Here is a 14,722-nt window from a genome sequence, read left to right on the forward strand (position 1 = left end):
GAATGAAATTACAGGGTATACAATGGTTTATACGTAGTTAGTCTAAGACTTTACATGATTCTGTTAGACGATTTTGACTGTTGTTTTTGGTATTTACAGAAATAAAGTCTTCCATTTTTCAATGCAAGCGATTATTCGCTAGAGCATAAGTCAAACGTGACCATAAACTTTGCTTGAAATCGTGTTTTTATTATTTATTAATAATTTCAAGAAATTCAATTTAATAAAAAAAATTAAATAAAAGACATCGATTTTTCCAATAAGTTTTATTATACAACTTAAAGGCACGAGTATGCTTGCAACTATATATATGTGTATATGTGAGTATTAATGTGTATACACGCAAACACACACATACAAAGTTTTATGTTTAAAACTGCCCTATATAACATATATATATATATATATATATATATATATATATATATATATATATATATATATATATATGCAGTTTTAACATTTTGCATTTATTAGTTGTCTTATAATTTTTTTTTTGTGAATTTATATAAATAAATGGCACGACTTACGAAGCTAAGTTTGATAGTCAAGAATATGCTACAGGTGTATAGCAAATTTATTGTTGAAACACTTATAATAGTAGACAAAATTACACATCAATGGAATTGCATTTTTAAGTAGTGCCTTATTATCATAATCTATTTTAATGTAATGTACGTCTTACTACAAATTTTATCAAAACAAAGTGTAAATTGTGTAACTAAACAGGATTATAAATATTTCATACTTACTATGTAATTTACACATGTATCTACTCTGCTACATTTTTATAATTAATGTCTCATGGTGAAATAGGAAATCAAAATATTAAGCTTCATGTGTTTATCGGTGACGAAAGTATATATAAAACTAAAGTAGTGAAAGGTTTTAATATCAAATCTAACGCTATATGTGTGTTAGTAAAATTATCAGAATATTGTGTCGATAGAATTGTCAAAACTATACGTATATAATTATCAATTACGCCAGTTGAATTAAAATCAAAGTACTGGACTTAATAATAAAAAAGATGGAAGAAAACATATTCACACTATTTTGGAATGTTGCATTAATCCAGATAAACTCAAAATATAAAATTAGTTAATAGAAAAAAAATGAAAGTAAACAATTACCTCTGTTTTAATTTCCATAATTGCGCATTTGTCCAGTAGAATTGTCACGATTCTACTGTTACTCGAAAGTTACTGTATGTACAGATAGAAGTCTGTAGCATTTTCTTCCTTTCATACTTAGACTAGTTTCATACAAAACGCGACATATGTAGTTATTTTTATTTCCTATTATTGTAAATCATTTATCGTGTTTGCGTACAATAATATGATTTGTTTTCGTTAATCGTTTGTTTTTGTTAAATCGTTCATCATTAATAACTCGCGTAGCGTTGTGTAAATTTTTATATCGAGCACAGCATTGCGTTCATGCTACGTATATTAATGTACGTCGAATGAAAGGAAGAAAAAGGAATAAGTGTAAAAAAATAATGTTAACATAAGCGTTTATACTTGTGGTGTCAAAAAAAAAAAAAAAGAAAAGAAAAATCACAGAATCTACTTTTAAAACGTAACAAAATCATAACAAAGATTTTCAATGTAATATCAGCTGTTATGTAAACAGGGCTGCCTGATCAAAAGCACTTGATATGCAATACGGAGGGGAGTGTGACAAAAAATATAATACATCGACTTAATAGATCAAGTCATACATTATATATAACTATGAACATATATCATGTTCATATATTCGTACCCGACAAATAATTCCGAGATGTACGTATTCTCCTCTTCCTAATGGCATTTTGTCTGCATAGCGAAAACATGAAAATAATATGATAGAATATTGAATATTGGAATATTGTATGCACAGAAAAGACATTGAAGTCATATCACACGAAAGCAGGGTGCAACAGATTGCTTAAAATAGTCGCTGCAACATAAGTTACATGGATACATAAAATGTGCTTTCCAGCTACGTACACAGACGACACTGTGTAACACAGTTAATTATTTTATCTTTGTTGTTTGTCAATATTAAACAAGGATAAAATGATTCACTGTGTTACACAGTGTCGCCTGTGTCGCGTAGCTGAAAAGCACCTAAAAACTTCTTATTTCTGATTTAAAAAATATCTGATGGTTAACGGAAATATTTTAACCATCAATGAATGTCTTCGTCAAATATATTTTAAAGTTAAGCTTTTTATATTCGTATAACTATGTAGTAACTGTTATATATTATCTGTTGCATCTTAGTTCCGTATTCATTTAATTATGTGCTATTTATAGAAAATATTGTATTTCATACTTACTGCATCACACAACTTCCTTGAGACTGTCGCGCGTTTCGCGGCTGCGAGAATGTATTAGATGGTGCAGATCGCCTCCAGGTGCGCTGTCACGTCTCAGATCTCTCAGCGCGGTTGGAGTCATCACTTCCCTCTTATTTGCTGCTTCCTTTATGCTGGATAAGGTTTTGCTGAGCCATGGCCAACTATTCCGCGCGGCTTGCAACTCGGAAGCAGTGGCGTGTAACTGGTGTGTCAGATCCTGCCGAACGATTTGCATTAGATTTTGTACCTCAATCTTGGCAGGTCAGCTATGCGCAAAATGTGTCCATGTATTCAATGCGCTCACCTGATTCCGACATTCGGCCTCGACGTGCGCCAACTTGGTCTGCGCTAACTCCAGCTCCAGTTCGCGCACTCTTTCCTGCACCCTATGAAGCATGGGATCTATTCGGTTCTCCAAAGGATGCGCAATGTCCGCCAATATGTTTGACGAATCCATTATACACGTCCTACATTTCTCGCATTTCGAAACCTTTGCCTGAAACACATTGTTATCGAAGTCTGTGCTCGATAAAGAAATAACGTTATCGAAATTAAACCAGAGATTACGCACCCGTAGCTCGCTCAATGTTGTCTTGGCAGCGTTGTAATCGTCCTCCAAACGCTGGCAAATCTAAAAAAGTGTAAATATTTGTGCAGCTTTCTGTAATACTTAAAACCAAACCATCTGCAATATATCTTGTAAATACCTGCTTGTATTCGGCTATAATGACATTGCTTCTGCGGCTTTCGGCATCTGCTCGAGCTACTTCGCGCTGTAGCATTTCTTTAATTTGAAGCAATTCTGCCTCCAATCTTTGCTTCTCTTCTTCATTTCTGGCCACTGTACCACGTAATTGCTCCACCTCGTTACTGTATTCATCAGCATTTTCCTGTGCCTCTACACGAACAGCAAACAATTTTTATTTAAGCAAATTTAAAAATTTAATGTACAGATTATATTTACTACATCGGGGCATTTTCGTAATGTTTAATCTTTCTCTTATTTTTTGTTTAATTGTAGTTTATTCCTAAAATTCATTGTAAATGCATAATTGCATACATTATGGATATTGAGGAAGATATTTTTTAAGAATGTATTTTACTTTTTTATGAGTATTTTTTTTATTAAACAAATTTCATGTATTTTTATTCTGTCGTGCTCGAATGTCTTGTACGTACCATAAACGTATTGTTTTAAATTACACGAATTTACTTCAAATATTTTATAACAATCATAACATGAAATAATTTCTGATTATTTTATGATATTACACATTCAAGTATTATATAAGGTACACTTCTTACTCTTCATTAGTTTTTTCGTTGCATGGCTCATACTTGCGCCAATATGTTAAAAACAGATGGTCCGAACGCAACTGACAGATACACAGATATCTCGCTAACACGAGCCAGCTTTGCTATATACTGCTGTAGGAAATGTACTGTACCCAAATTTACACTGCTGATACAGCTGATATTGGATATCTTTAGTTTGCTTGATATATCTCTTTAAGTGACAATATTAAAGGCCGAGACTTCCATAAACATTTTGCGATCTTTATCATATTTTGAAATACTAAGAAAATATAAATTTGATCGATAAAATATTATTAGAAAGCGATCTATGTATCCAAGTTAAGAGAGAACCAAAACTATTGCAAATTTGATTCTCTTATAATAATACACATTATATTATATTGTTTATGTTTCAAACTCAAATTTATATAATTGACATATTACATTTTCAACAAATGTGAAATGTAATATGATTAGTCAGCTTATAATCATGTTATTAGCTTATCAGCTTACGCATACTTCAACAGCCTGTGATATATAGGATTGATTTAGATAATAGCTTTATAAAAATATTTTTATATATTTCCTAGATAATTTTAAAATCAGATAATTTTTTATATTATAAATACATATTATTTTATAACTTATTTCATTACTTTTGTTCTTTCTGTTAATCATGATCATCATTTAGCATTGGTACATTTACATCGCGGCTACATTACTTCTATAAATACGAGGAAAGTAATTAGTACAGTACGAACAAGTGCTGACAATTTTATTTGATGCGCCATGCATACCCAGATATAGCAAGAAAACAAAAATAGGAAGATAGGAAGTGCAGATGTTTACTAGATATTTATCAGGAGCAGGATATTATCGGATAAAATAGGTAATTCACAAAACTAAAAGTACTCTGAGATGATTTATTTTTCAGTAAGCAATAATAAATAATGTATAAATAAAAAGCAATACAAGGGGTCATATACACAAGCGCTACAGCCGATAAGCATGGATTCTAATAACAAACATAATATCAGTATCTTTTTCAATAATCATTAAAAAATAAATAATATTTTACAAAATTAAACTTACATTAAAGATTTGGTAACATGAAACCTCCTCATCAAACACACGATATTGATGTATATGTTCACAGCACGCATTGAGACATATAGCCATTGTAACACACAACAGCGCAAGAAGAATACGTAATATAACAATTTTACAATTTTTGACATGAATCTTTCGTATTATATTTTGATCAGTTGCTCATCATTGAATCAATGAAACAATATATAATTAAGGGTTTTAATACCCTTATTTAAGCTTTACACTTTACTCATATTTAAATAAGTCTCATAATTATGAAAAATCAAAGTATTATAATAAAGTATCAATCAATAACAATAATAAATTTATCAATTTGTTGATCTTTAAATTCATTGTATATTTATTAATATCATTAATATAGTCAAGCAATATGAATATTATATTAAATTGAGAGCTATTTGCAACAAATAGATAAAAGCAAACTGGTTTACATATGTAATAAAATTATTTGCATACAGTATTAAGATTACCAAATTGAATGTCATATATTGAAAGATAATTAAATAAATAATTTTCACACAGTCCTGTTATATCCTAGCAATTTGGAAAATTCGATATTTTTATACTTTCCAAGGAAAATGTTCCATGTTTATTTTTCTTTTTTAAAACCTCATTATGTTGAATAAATTTTTTAATGTTAATAATCGATGATGTACTTTCACCAAGTGGCTATGTTCGAATTTGAAAACAAAGAGATATACAGGCAAGCAAAACCACCACCTGATCATAAATTAATTATTCATGTCTATTTCATATTCCTAAACTATTTAAATATAGAGAGCTGTGTGTAAAATTTATTATAAAATTTTTATTAATACTATATTTATTAACTTAAAAAGTTATATAGAAGAGATGTGTTCCACTTGATGCTCATACATCATTTTACTTTTGTTGTTTATCAAATAAAATATTAAACAAGGACAAATGATGCAAGCGCCAAATGGAATGCACTTAGGATGTCTGGCAATCATTGTACTGCTGTACAGGTACAGATTAAATTAAATGAAAAAATTCAGTACTATTTTATTGTACAATTTTTACAATAATTAACGAGATGAAGATCCGCGAATAAATGTGCATGAAGAAACAGTCCAGCTTTGCACGCGTTTACAATTACAATTAAGACTATCAGACCATGAATTGGAGATCTTAAGAATTGCAAATTGGACATTAAAATTCAACCAACCAGAACTGATTAAAATTATCTTATTGATAAAATTCTAATCTTTAATTCGCTATCTTTAATCAATGCGTTATCTGATTTGGGCTTTACGCTTTTGCGTAATCAATATCGCTTATAAATTCCCCACACGCTCGCATTTGTTTCTATGTTGGACAAATACGCGTTTAGTAGGCAATTTTTAATTAATCATTTCTCGTTAACTATTGTAAATCGCAAAATAATAGAGGATTTATACTTAGTTTAGTTCACTCTATCTGCACACAAGTTGTGCCAATAATCACACACTGTGTATATTAAATGTGCCTGAGACTAGAGACATTGTATATTTTGATTCAAAAAGTATCAAATTTTATTTCTTACGTATTTTGCCGAATTTATATGTAATTACATTAAATATAGACGCGTGCGCATGATACTATCTTATGTACAAATTAAATATATTTTATATTTAATTAATATACTATAATATTAAAATTGTTTTTCGATAAATTTAATTTATTATATTTCTATTACTATCATTTTATAAATATATGTAGCAATATATATTTTCATTTATTTTAATTAGAATGTGTTTAATTTTAGATTCAAGAAAAATTCTTTTCGTAGTACTACAAAAAAAAATTATGTTCTATAGCACAGCCTAAGAACTCATTGTATTTTATATGTAGTTTTATTAGCTTTATATATACATGATCCTTGCCATACAAGTATTTTTGACTCTTTTAGTTTTAATTATAGCATACGTAAAAGTATGAATGTAAAAATTTGTATGTGTGCCTAAAGTTTCTATCCACACTGAAAACAAATTCACAACCAACAGGCAATGATTGCTAAACCATACACGAAATGTACATGCATGTACAGCATTGTATACAGTGTTTCCTAATGAATTGATGGAACATTGTGTTTAAGTGTGAACAGGAAAGTATGCAGTTCAAACATAAAATATAAAATTACCTTTTAACGTCATAAATTCTGCTTCGTACTTCTTCAATTTCTTCAACGTCACTGAACAAGCTAACTTCATAACATAGCGTGCAATTTCTTCGTTTCGACAACGTTTTGGTAAGTGCACCCGAAAATATTTTAATATGCTCTCAAAATCTAGTTGTAATAACTCTTTTTTACAAAGCTGAAAAGTAAAATTATTTTTTTGGCACATATATGATTTATAGAATAAATATGAGAAATCATAGCAACTAAATTAATAAAATAATTATGTATTTTGCTTATATATATATATATATATATATATATATATATATATTTATATAAATATATATATATATATATATATATTTATATATATTTATATAAACTTTTTTTAATTGCTTATAACTGCTTACCATCAACAAAGCAAGGGCGACTTGGAATAATGTGTCGAGTCCTTGTAAAAGAAATACGTCCAAGATATGAAAGACAAGATATAATGGAAATCTAGCAGTAAATAGAGTTAGAAACCATTGTGCGGCAAACATGTGCGTTTCTACACCGCGATCACAGAAATGCTTATAAAGTTCCGGCAATTGATCCTAGAAACAAATCATAGAAAGTATAGTTCAATCTGTGCATAATTCCTTGTCATATATGTTAATATAATATTGCATTATCGTATATAGATTAGTGACAACTTACTTCTATTAAACGATTTAATTGATAAAATCGCATGTATAGGTTGTCAAATCTATCCTTGTATAAATCTCGAAGACCATAGTCGTACATTAATTTGACCAGAACACAAAACGCTTGCTCCTCGGGCATCTAGAAGAAATTAAGTTCGTTTTTATCGATAAATATTTTACAAATTGTTACACAAAGTATTTCATCTGTAAAGAACTCTATTGCCTTTTTTCAGAAGATTGGTGCCTGGAAAACTATATAGTAATATTACTTACGTGCAGTAACAAACTAGCAACTAAAAAACTGAGGCCTTGACAATATCCAACTTCTTCATCATGAACAGCATATGCTTTACTTATTCTGTATAAAGAGTCTTGTCCTAAACCACCTGTTTCTTTAAAGAAATCATGGGCTGGAAATGTTCTATTAATATCCCTTAAAATTACACTCTCACAGCTGCTCTCCTGTGTATTTATTATTAAAATTAATGTTATATGCCAGAGAAAAAACTTCAATAATTTTTTTGTATTATATAAAATTATACCAAGTACTCACTTTAGTAATTAACATTCTATATTTGTCCATCATTTCTTGTGAATTGTCACAATTACTCAGTCGTTGCCAAACTTCGCCGCGTAAAGCTTCAGGAATTCCTTGTTTTGTTAGTTTTATAAGAAGTTTTGGACGTTGCTCGTTGACTTGCCAACTATCTAAAACTTCAGCCCAACTAGCCAATTCATCTGCCGAACAATCTTTCGAGACTTCTCCTGTGCCACTTAACATAGGTTCATCCCCATCTGTATATACATAAATTAAAACATTAGTACAAATATATTTTATATTATTAAATTAATGACCAATCCCTCCCCCCTCCTCCCTAGAGTTTAATTTACCTGAATCAATTTCTTCTTTAGGTGTAAGTGTGTCGATACTAGTTAAAGAAGGAGATCTAATTAAAGATGCCAGATTCAGTGCCAGATTTAATCTGTTTCTATCTAATTCACCAGATGTTTCTATACTTTGTACTTCATAATGTACCTCTGCACCATCCCCAGAAATTACCTGTCACAAAAAATTAATATACAAAATTAAATTTGGAAATAATGTAACTTGAAAAACTGATAAATTGATATATAAAACACAATTCTTATAAGAAACTATTAGAACAACGCACCTCCTTGGAATTAAGATAAAACTGTTGCACGAGATTTCTTTTATTAAAATACCAAAATCTCTCGTTTTGTGGAAATACTTTAACCGACGTTTCTATCACAAATCTCACTGGTTCTCGAATATCTCTAATAACGAGATCAACGGCAATAGTCATGAAAGTTTTACCCTCTCTAGGAGTTTCTATATTAAGAGTTTCCAAAGCGGGATCCGCGGGATCCCATCGTCCACAAATGTTATAGCACTGTTTGTCTTGCATTATTGGTCCAGTATTAACTTGCTGTAAAATTGTTGTAATATTGCGAACATCTGAGCTGATTATAGACATAAAATTAACTTGCTGGTGTGAATCTCTCTTTACCATCTCAAGTAGTCGCATATCACTGTGTTTAACATTTCGCCCAGGGCTAACAAGAACTCCAAAACATCTTTCGACTTCGAGTGTAACGCCACCTTCTTTACTAGACACTTGTTGGATACTCAAACAAACTTGTTTCGCCACATTGCTTCGTAATTTGAAACAATTTCTATCCTTGGGGACTGTACTGAAACCACCTTTTCCATCTTCCTCTTTTATTTCCATAGTGACTTCGAAGATAAATACTCTGGAATTAATTTTTTCACCAACATTGAAACCGTTAAAGTCACTGCCTGTTAAAGAACTTGTCATTGAACGTGGTATTCTGTGGAATGCTTTCGAAAAGCAGGCTGACACTTGTCCGACCTATAAAATAAGTGCATATTAAAATATATATTGTATTACTTTAGCATATATTAACATTATATGTATTTAAAAAATAAATATATTATAAATGAATATTATTGTATTCATCTCACTTATAAATAATTTAAATTTATATATTAAAGTAAAATTATGATGAATTATAAAATTATTAAATATAATCATAAATATGATGTTATTTCAAAAATATAATATTACAAAATTTAAAATAAATAAAATAGAAAATTTTGTTTTTTACATTATGTTGTTGTAGAAAATGAGTGATATATTATGATCAATGATATAAAAACATACCGCTTCTGGTATATCACAACGGAAAACGTGACATTGGTAAATGGCAGATTCTAAAGTATCACCATGTGACCAAGTAAAAGCAAAACATGCTGCACATGCACCAGTACTCTCACCACGTGCATAAAATAGAATACGCTGCACTTCGTATCGCGCGATGGCTTGTTGTGTTGCAGCATCGTATAAACTGAAGAATTATAATATATATTATTCAATCATATATATATATATATATACATAACCATTTCGTAGTATTCTTTAAATTTAGATTGGATTACTCACACAACTGAACCTTGGGAACTACTCGGCACTGAGACAGAAACTCTTATTCCTAAAGTCAAGGACTGCTCTGCATTTAATATGTTCATATTACGTTGAATTTCACATTCTGATTTTGGTGCATTTATGGCAGCTGCTCCCAGATACGTAACACCATTGAAAATAGTACATTCTTGTTGAACATGAGATAATGTGTTCAACTCTAGACATAAATATACTTTTAGATTTAAAATCTGTCACATTCATATTACTTATTCTTGTGTAACATCTGAGTCACTTACCTTCCTCAAGATACTCTTCAGGCTTCATAACATCCTGTTTTTCCGATGCAACAACACAAGAGCTAACATCGTAAAATTTACTTTGACCTACTTTCTTTGTTTTTTCTTCACTGGCACCTGTCACTTTGAATTCACTTCCCTCCATTTTTGAGTCCTCTGTCAAAATCTACAATTGTCACACAAAATGGATACAGGAATGTTAATTTAAGGTGCTTATCTGTCATAGATCTAGATTAAAGCTTATCAAGATTATGGACAATGAGATAAGCTTGATAAATGTACAGACCTCACGGAGATTATTTTGGAGATCCTCCAGATTGCCGTTATTGGCGATTTTTAGCATGGGTGGTTCTAAGAGGGCTTGCTGTTGTTTGCTAGTACCTTTCTCATTCACAAATTCATATTCATCACTTGTCGCCACTGATTCCATGGACTTTACACTCATGCTATCCTCCATAACTAGGTCTGGAATATTGATATTGATTGAGCAACATCGAGTCGTACAATTAGCAACAATCTTTAAAAGTACATAAGACTTTCTTTGAGATATCTCTCACACGTCTATTAGATTAATGCTCTTTTGGAAAATTGTTCAATACTTTGCATCTTCAACAAATAAAGAAAATATACTCTTTCAATATATTTGAAATAAGTTTCGATTCGATACTACATTCAATTATCTTAAACTCATCTATACGAAGGACAACCTTGTATCTTTGGGGAAAATTCCATGCAGTATTTACAAACATCATTTTAGAACAGCAACAGTAAACACGTACAAGACTACAACTTCCTCTTAAGAACACAAGTGACTCTGTGCGTTCTCAGCGTAACAAAGAGTGTTATCTTTGATTCAGTATCCCTGGAAACGTCCCCCCAGGTGATATGGCTGATCAAGGAAGGAATCTCTAATCTCCTGCTGCCCCGCAGTCTCACTTTCGGCCGCGTCACCCTCGTACTCTGTCAGAGCGACCCATTAGAACGAGATGGTCCGTTCGTCTGCGATTAAAAATCCGAAGGGAGCCACCAGAGGTAAGATTCGCGTCGACGGCGACGGCATCACCGTCGTGCGACGAGCGACGCATCCGCTCGCGATCTCTCTCTTTCGCTCTTTTCTCTCTCTCTCTCTCTTATAATTTTTTCTGCTGTATTATTTCAGGCGATGACGGATCTCGCGTATCCGCCCTAATCGCCGAGACGAAACGAGACGACGACTCCTGGGGTCTGCTCCCGAGCGATCCGCGACGCAAGAGTTTGGGACGATCTGTTTCTACGGCGTGGTTCCTTCTCTTCCTCCTCCTCCCTCCCGTCCCCGGCGTGGATCTTCGTGGCCTTCGCGACTCGACGGACACCGCCGAGTTGCCAGCAGTCCCTCTCGCTTCCTCTCACGTCTCTCCGGCGCGTGTCGCCGCGCCCGGACCTCGCGCCTCGTTTCGCCGATACTCTCCGCACGCGTTTCCCCACGACGCGACGAACATTTACATGGCTCCCCCGTAGCGAGCGGCGCGCCTGATAGAAACGACAACGACAACGACGAGGGGGTCAGCCATTCGCGAGTATCCACGGCCTACGAGTCTTTGATAGGGCCACCGATACCCCGTTACCGCGAGGTGTATGTCGATACTCCACTCTCGATACAGCGGCACTACTCTGCAGATGGGTTAGATTAATCGGTATACTCGATGAAAGCTACTGTATTCCGACTGTGATTGTATTCCGATACTTAAAAGTATCGATATTTCCTTCTGGACATTTCTGACATCGATACTCGTTCGTGCAGAGATCGTATCGATACTTCAGTATGTATGCATAAGGCGCGTACATAACTCTTTCTGTTCCCTGTAAGGATTTTGATGTAATGTTCTCTGTATCTCCTTTCTTATTTTTTTATTTGAATAGAATACACTGACAGATTTACATAACTTGCGTTCACATTCTGCAAAACAGAAATCTGCCAATATAATGTGACAGTAGATTGCCGACAAAAATCGAATACGTCAAGTAACTGTATAAATAGAATAACCCTATTCATAGTTAATAAATAAGGTTATAATAAGAATTGCTGTTGATAAAAATTTTAATAGACATTCTGCACACAAAATTTGTTTTAGACAGATTTGGCAAGTGTTGTTATCAGCAAGGTATCCTCTCCCACGTAATTATTATATGGCATCAATAGCTATATAATGTGCTCTTATTGAAATTGTATCAGTTTTATATTTTGTAAACGCGGATCATCTTGCTGTAACAGAATCTTCAAAATAAACTTTCAAAATAAACTTTTTCAAATGCATCATGACCCAAATAAAACAAGTTACAACGTCAAAATAACATGAAAATGAATCGTAATGATCAATTAGAAAGTGATTTTTAACAATTTTAGAACCATTTTGACGTGATAATTTAATGATTATAAGAACTTTCGAAAGCGATAACAATATATTGTTTTGAAAAATTGAATGGACAATAGAAAATTGATAAAATATTTAAATATAAAACACAATTTTTATTATCATAAGCGTTATCATATTATGAAAACCGAGATAAATAAATATTAATCTTTATGAAACAAACATCAGAAAAAGCGTTGTAAAATGAAAAATTTATTCAATTTTTTATACATGCCACAAATGCGCCAAGAAATGTTTTAAGAATTAGTTACAATTTATTGTTTTTATAAAAGGCTCTTTTATATTATTTGGATAATTAACGGTACGTTATTATTTTTGCGATATATAATATGTAAAACGTATTTTTTAAATATAGGCTTGACTCGAAAGACTTTAATCGAAAACGAAACAAATTTGTTTTCTGTAGAGAATAAAAGAGAAGAAAAAATATTAGAAACGGTACCATGCCTGCAAATAATAATATTATATTGTAATACTTATCTTTATTTGTATATCACATTGCATTAATACAAATATGGTACTGCATTTATAAACTGACAATTGTATGACGTCATTTGAATTTAAAACCTGTTGATCACTTTCATGATAAATAACTTCTATGATTCTCGAAAGATAGTATAAATATGCAGTGCTATTATTCGAATTAAATTGAATCTTGGATTTAAATTGTAAGTTTCAGAAAAATCAAAAGCATGAAAAATTTTGAGACAGATTATATCTTTTTAATCAAATTGTTAAAATATTAACTTTCAGAAATTGATAATAATTGAACAGTAATAAAACATTTCTTGTTTATTAAGTTTCGATTATACGACAAAACTTCACATTTATTATTTAAAAATTTATTTTTGCAGACCATTCAAGATTTCAATTTTTTATTTAGAAATGTCTTATAAAATTAAAATAAAAAATTTATTTAACAAAATTTTAATTAAAAATTTACAACATAAGCATAAGATATTATAAACAAAAAATTTGTAGCAATAAAAAGTTTAAGTTAAAAAGTTACAAAATTATTTTAAATTAATGTATACTAACGTTTAATAATATTATAATAATAAAGTAATACGATATTTGTACATGTATACATGTCAGCTGAAATAGATATTCACAAATATCACAAAAATCGGTTTTTGCTATAAATATTACAAGTAAATGTATTTTAAATATTTGTTAAATATTAAAAGATATATTTTTTCAAATGTTGGAATAAACATTTTTTTTTAATAAAATAAAAAGAACTTATTCTATTATTTTTAACGTTTTTAAAATGTTTTACAAATATTTTAAAAATATTTAAAAAAATATTGTTTGCTACTTGGGGTATAAATACATGTGCAATATTACAATATTGTACGAATATTCATAAAATATTTGGAATATTTTAGAGTATTTATACGATATTTTGTGCTGTTAAGGAGTATAATAAACATTTTCGTTATTCAAATAAATAATATAATAATTAATGTATATAGTATAATTATACAATATTTACAAGTTAATACATGTATATATTCAACACTTTGTCGTTTGTTACAGATCTTCCAAAAATTTATTTGTAATTTTTTCGCGGGCGACAACGGTACCTCTTCTACCCGAAATGGATACGTCACTGGGGCCGCGGTCCGTTGCGCATGCGCAAGAAACCTGGCCCGTATCTGTTCACAAATACCGAGTGCAGCAGTGCAGCTCGGCTCAGTTTGTAGGTGAGCCATAGGAGCTCCGTAGAGCTCCGTTACGTCGGGCGTGAGAGGCGAAGCGGTCGCAACTCTTCACGAGACTCTGTCGCGTCGAGAACTGCCACCGTCGCTGTCACTGTCATCGCCGTCCTGTCACCGTCGCCGTGCTATTTGCAACCGTAGAGTGGTAGTCGGTGTCGCTGAGAGCTCGCACAGAGAGACGCCTGTGTGATCATGAAAAGTGTGAGAGTGCGTGAAATCGGCTAGCGTGCAACGAGCAAGGAGGAGCGTACGAAGAGGCACGGTAAGTAAC

General features: G+C 31.6%; 3 protein-coding genes across 7 annotated transcripts in view; 2 read left to right on the top strand and 1 right to left on the bottom strand.

Annotated features, from left to right (window-relative positions):
* Nucleotides 1-785: 785 nt before the first annotated feature.
* On the bottom strand, nucleotides 786-11,329 carry LOC105207928 (rab GTPase-activating protein 1-like). Of its 3 annotated transcripts, XM_026139012.2 has the most exons (18): nucleotides 11,027-11,167; nucleotides 10,606-10,784; nucleotides 10,320-10,485; nucleotides 10,042-10,240; nucleotides 9,763-9,946; nucleotides 9,088-9,450; nucleotides 8,731-9,006; nucleotides 8,450-8,618; nucleotides 8,112-8,353; nucleotides 7,832-8,020; nucleotides 7,572-7,697; nucleotides 7,283-7,468; nucleotides 6,894-7,068; nucleotides 3,055-3,245; nucleotides 2,919-2,978; nucleotides 2,652-2,843; nucleotides 2,327-2,564; nucleotides 786-1,820 (listed from the first exon to the last, which is right to left on the bottom strand). In XM_026139012.2, exons 1-17 carry the CDS (start codon nucleotides 11,049-11,051, stop codon nucleotides 2,331-2,333), a joined length of 3,156 nt encoding a protein of 1,051 aa, XP_025994797.1. In that variant the 5' UTR covers nucleotides 11,052-11,167; the 3' UTR covers nucleotides 786-1,820; nucleotides 2,327-2,330. The 3 variants fall into 3 exon arrangements, with proteins under 3 accessions (XP_025994797.1, XP_025994796.1, XP_039304125.1); XM_026139011.2 differs by having other exon boundaries at nucleotides 8,731-9,450; nucleotides 11,099-11,329; XM_039448191.1 differs by having other exon boundaries at nucleotides 8,731-9,450.
* LOC105202088 lies at nucleotides 11,225-12,598 on the top strand. Its single transcript, XM_011170474.3, has 2 exons — nucleotides 11,225-11,351; nucleotides 11,479-12,598. Exons 1-2 carry the CDS (start codon nucleotides 11,306-11,308, stop codon nucleotides 11,814-11,816), a joined length of 384 nt encoding a protein of 127 aa, XP_011168776.1. The 5' UTR covers nucleotides 11,225-11,305; the 3' UTR covers nucleotides 11,817-12,598.
* A 1,709-nt stretch (nucleotides 12,599-14,307) lies between these two features.
* Nucleotides 14,308-14,722, top strand: part of LOC105202086 — a 73,289-nt gene continuing 72,874 nt past the window's right edge. For 2 of the 3 annotated variants that reach the window (XM_039448224.1, XM_039448219.1), the window contains exon 1: nucleotides 14,310-14,713. The gene's annotated coding sequence lies outside the window, so the exon portion shown is untranslated. Of the gene's footprint in view, nucleotides 14,714-14,722 lie in introns of all 3 variants that reach the window. The other variant, XM_039448207.1, reaches the window with a different exon arrangement.

The sequence above is a fragment of the Solenopsis invicta genome, chromosome 1 (genome assembly GCF_016802725.1).
Source record: "Solenopsis invicta isolate M01_SB chromosome 1, UNIL_Sinv_3.0, whole genome shotgun sequence".
Lineage (NCBI taxonomy): Eukaryota > Metazoa > Arthropoda > Insecta > Hymenoptera > Formicidae > Solenopsis > Solenopsis invicta.

Excerpts from the sequence above, each read along its gene's own strand:
- LOC105207928 (XM_039448191.1), bottom strand. The coding sequence starts at position 11,051 with ATGGAATTTTCCCCAAAGATACAAG. Across the intron at positions 9,947-10,041 it reads AGTTCCCAAGGTTCAGTTGT|TTTATACGATGCTGCAACAC; the intron begins GTGAGTAATCCA and ends ATAATTCTTCAG. Across the intron at positions 8,021-8,111 it reads ATAGAATGTTAATTACTAAA|GAGAGCAGCTGTGAGAGTGT; the intron begins GTGAGTACTTGG and ends ATAAATACACAG.
- LOC105202088 (XM_011170474.3), top strand. The coding sequence starts at position 11,306 with ATGGTCCGTTCGTCTGCGATTAAAAATCCGAAGGGAGCCACCAGAG. Across the intron at positions 11,352-11,478 it reads TCCGAAGGGAGCCACCAGAG|GCGATGACGGATCTCGCGTA; the intron begins GTAAGATTCGCG and ends GTATTATTTCAG.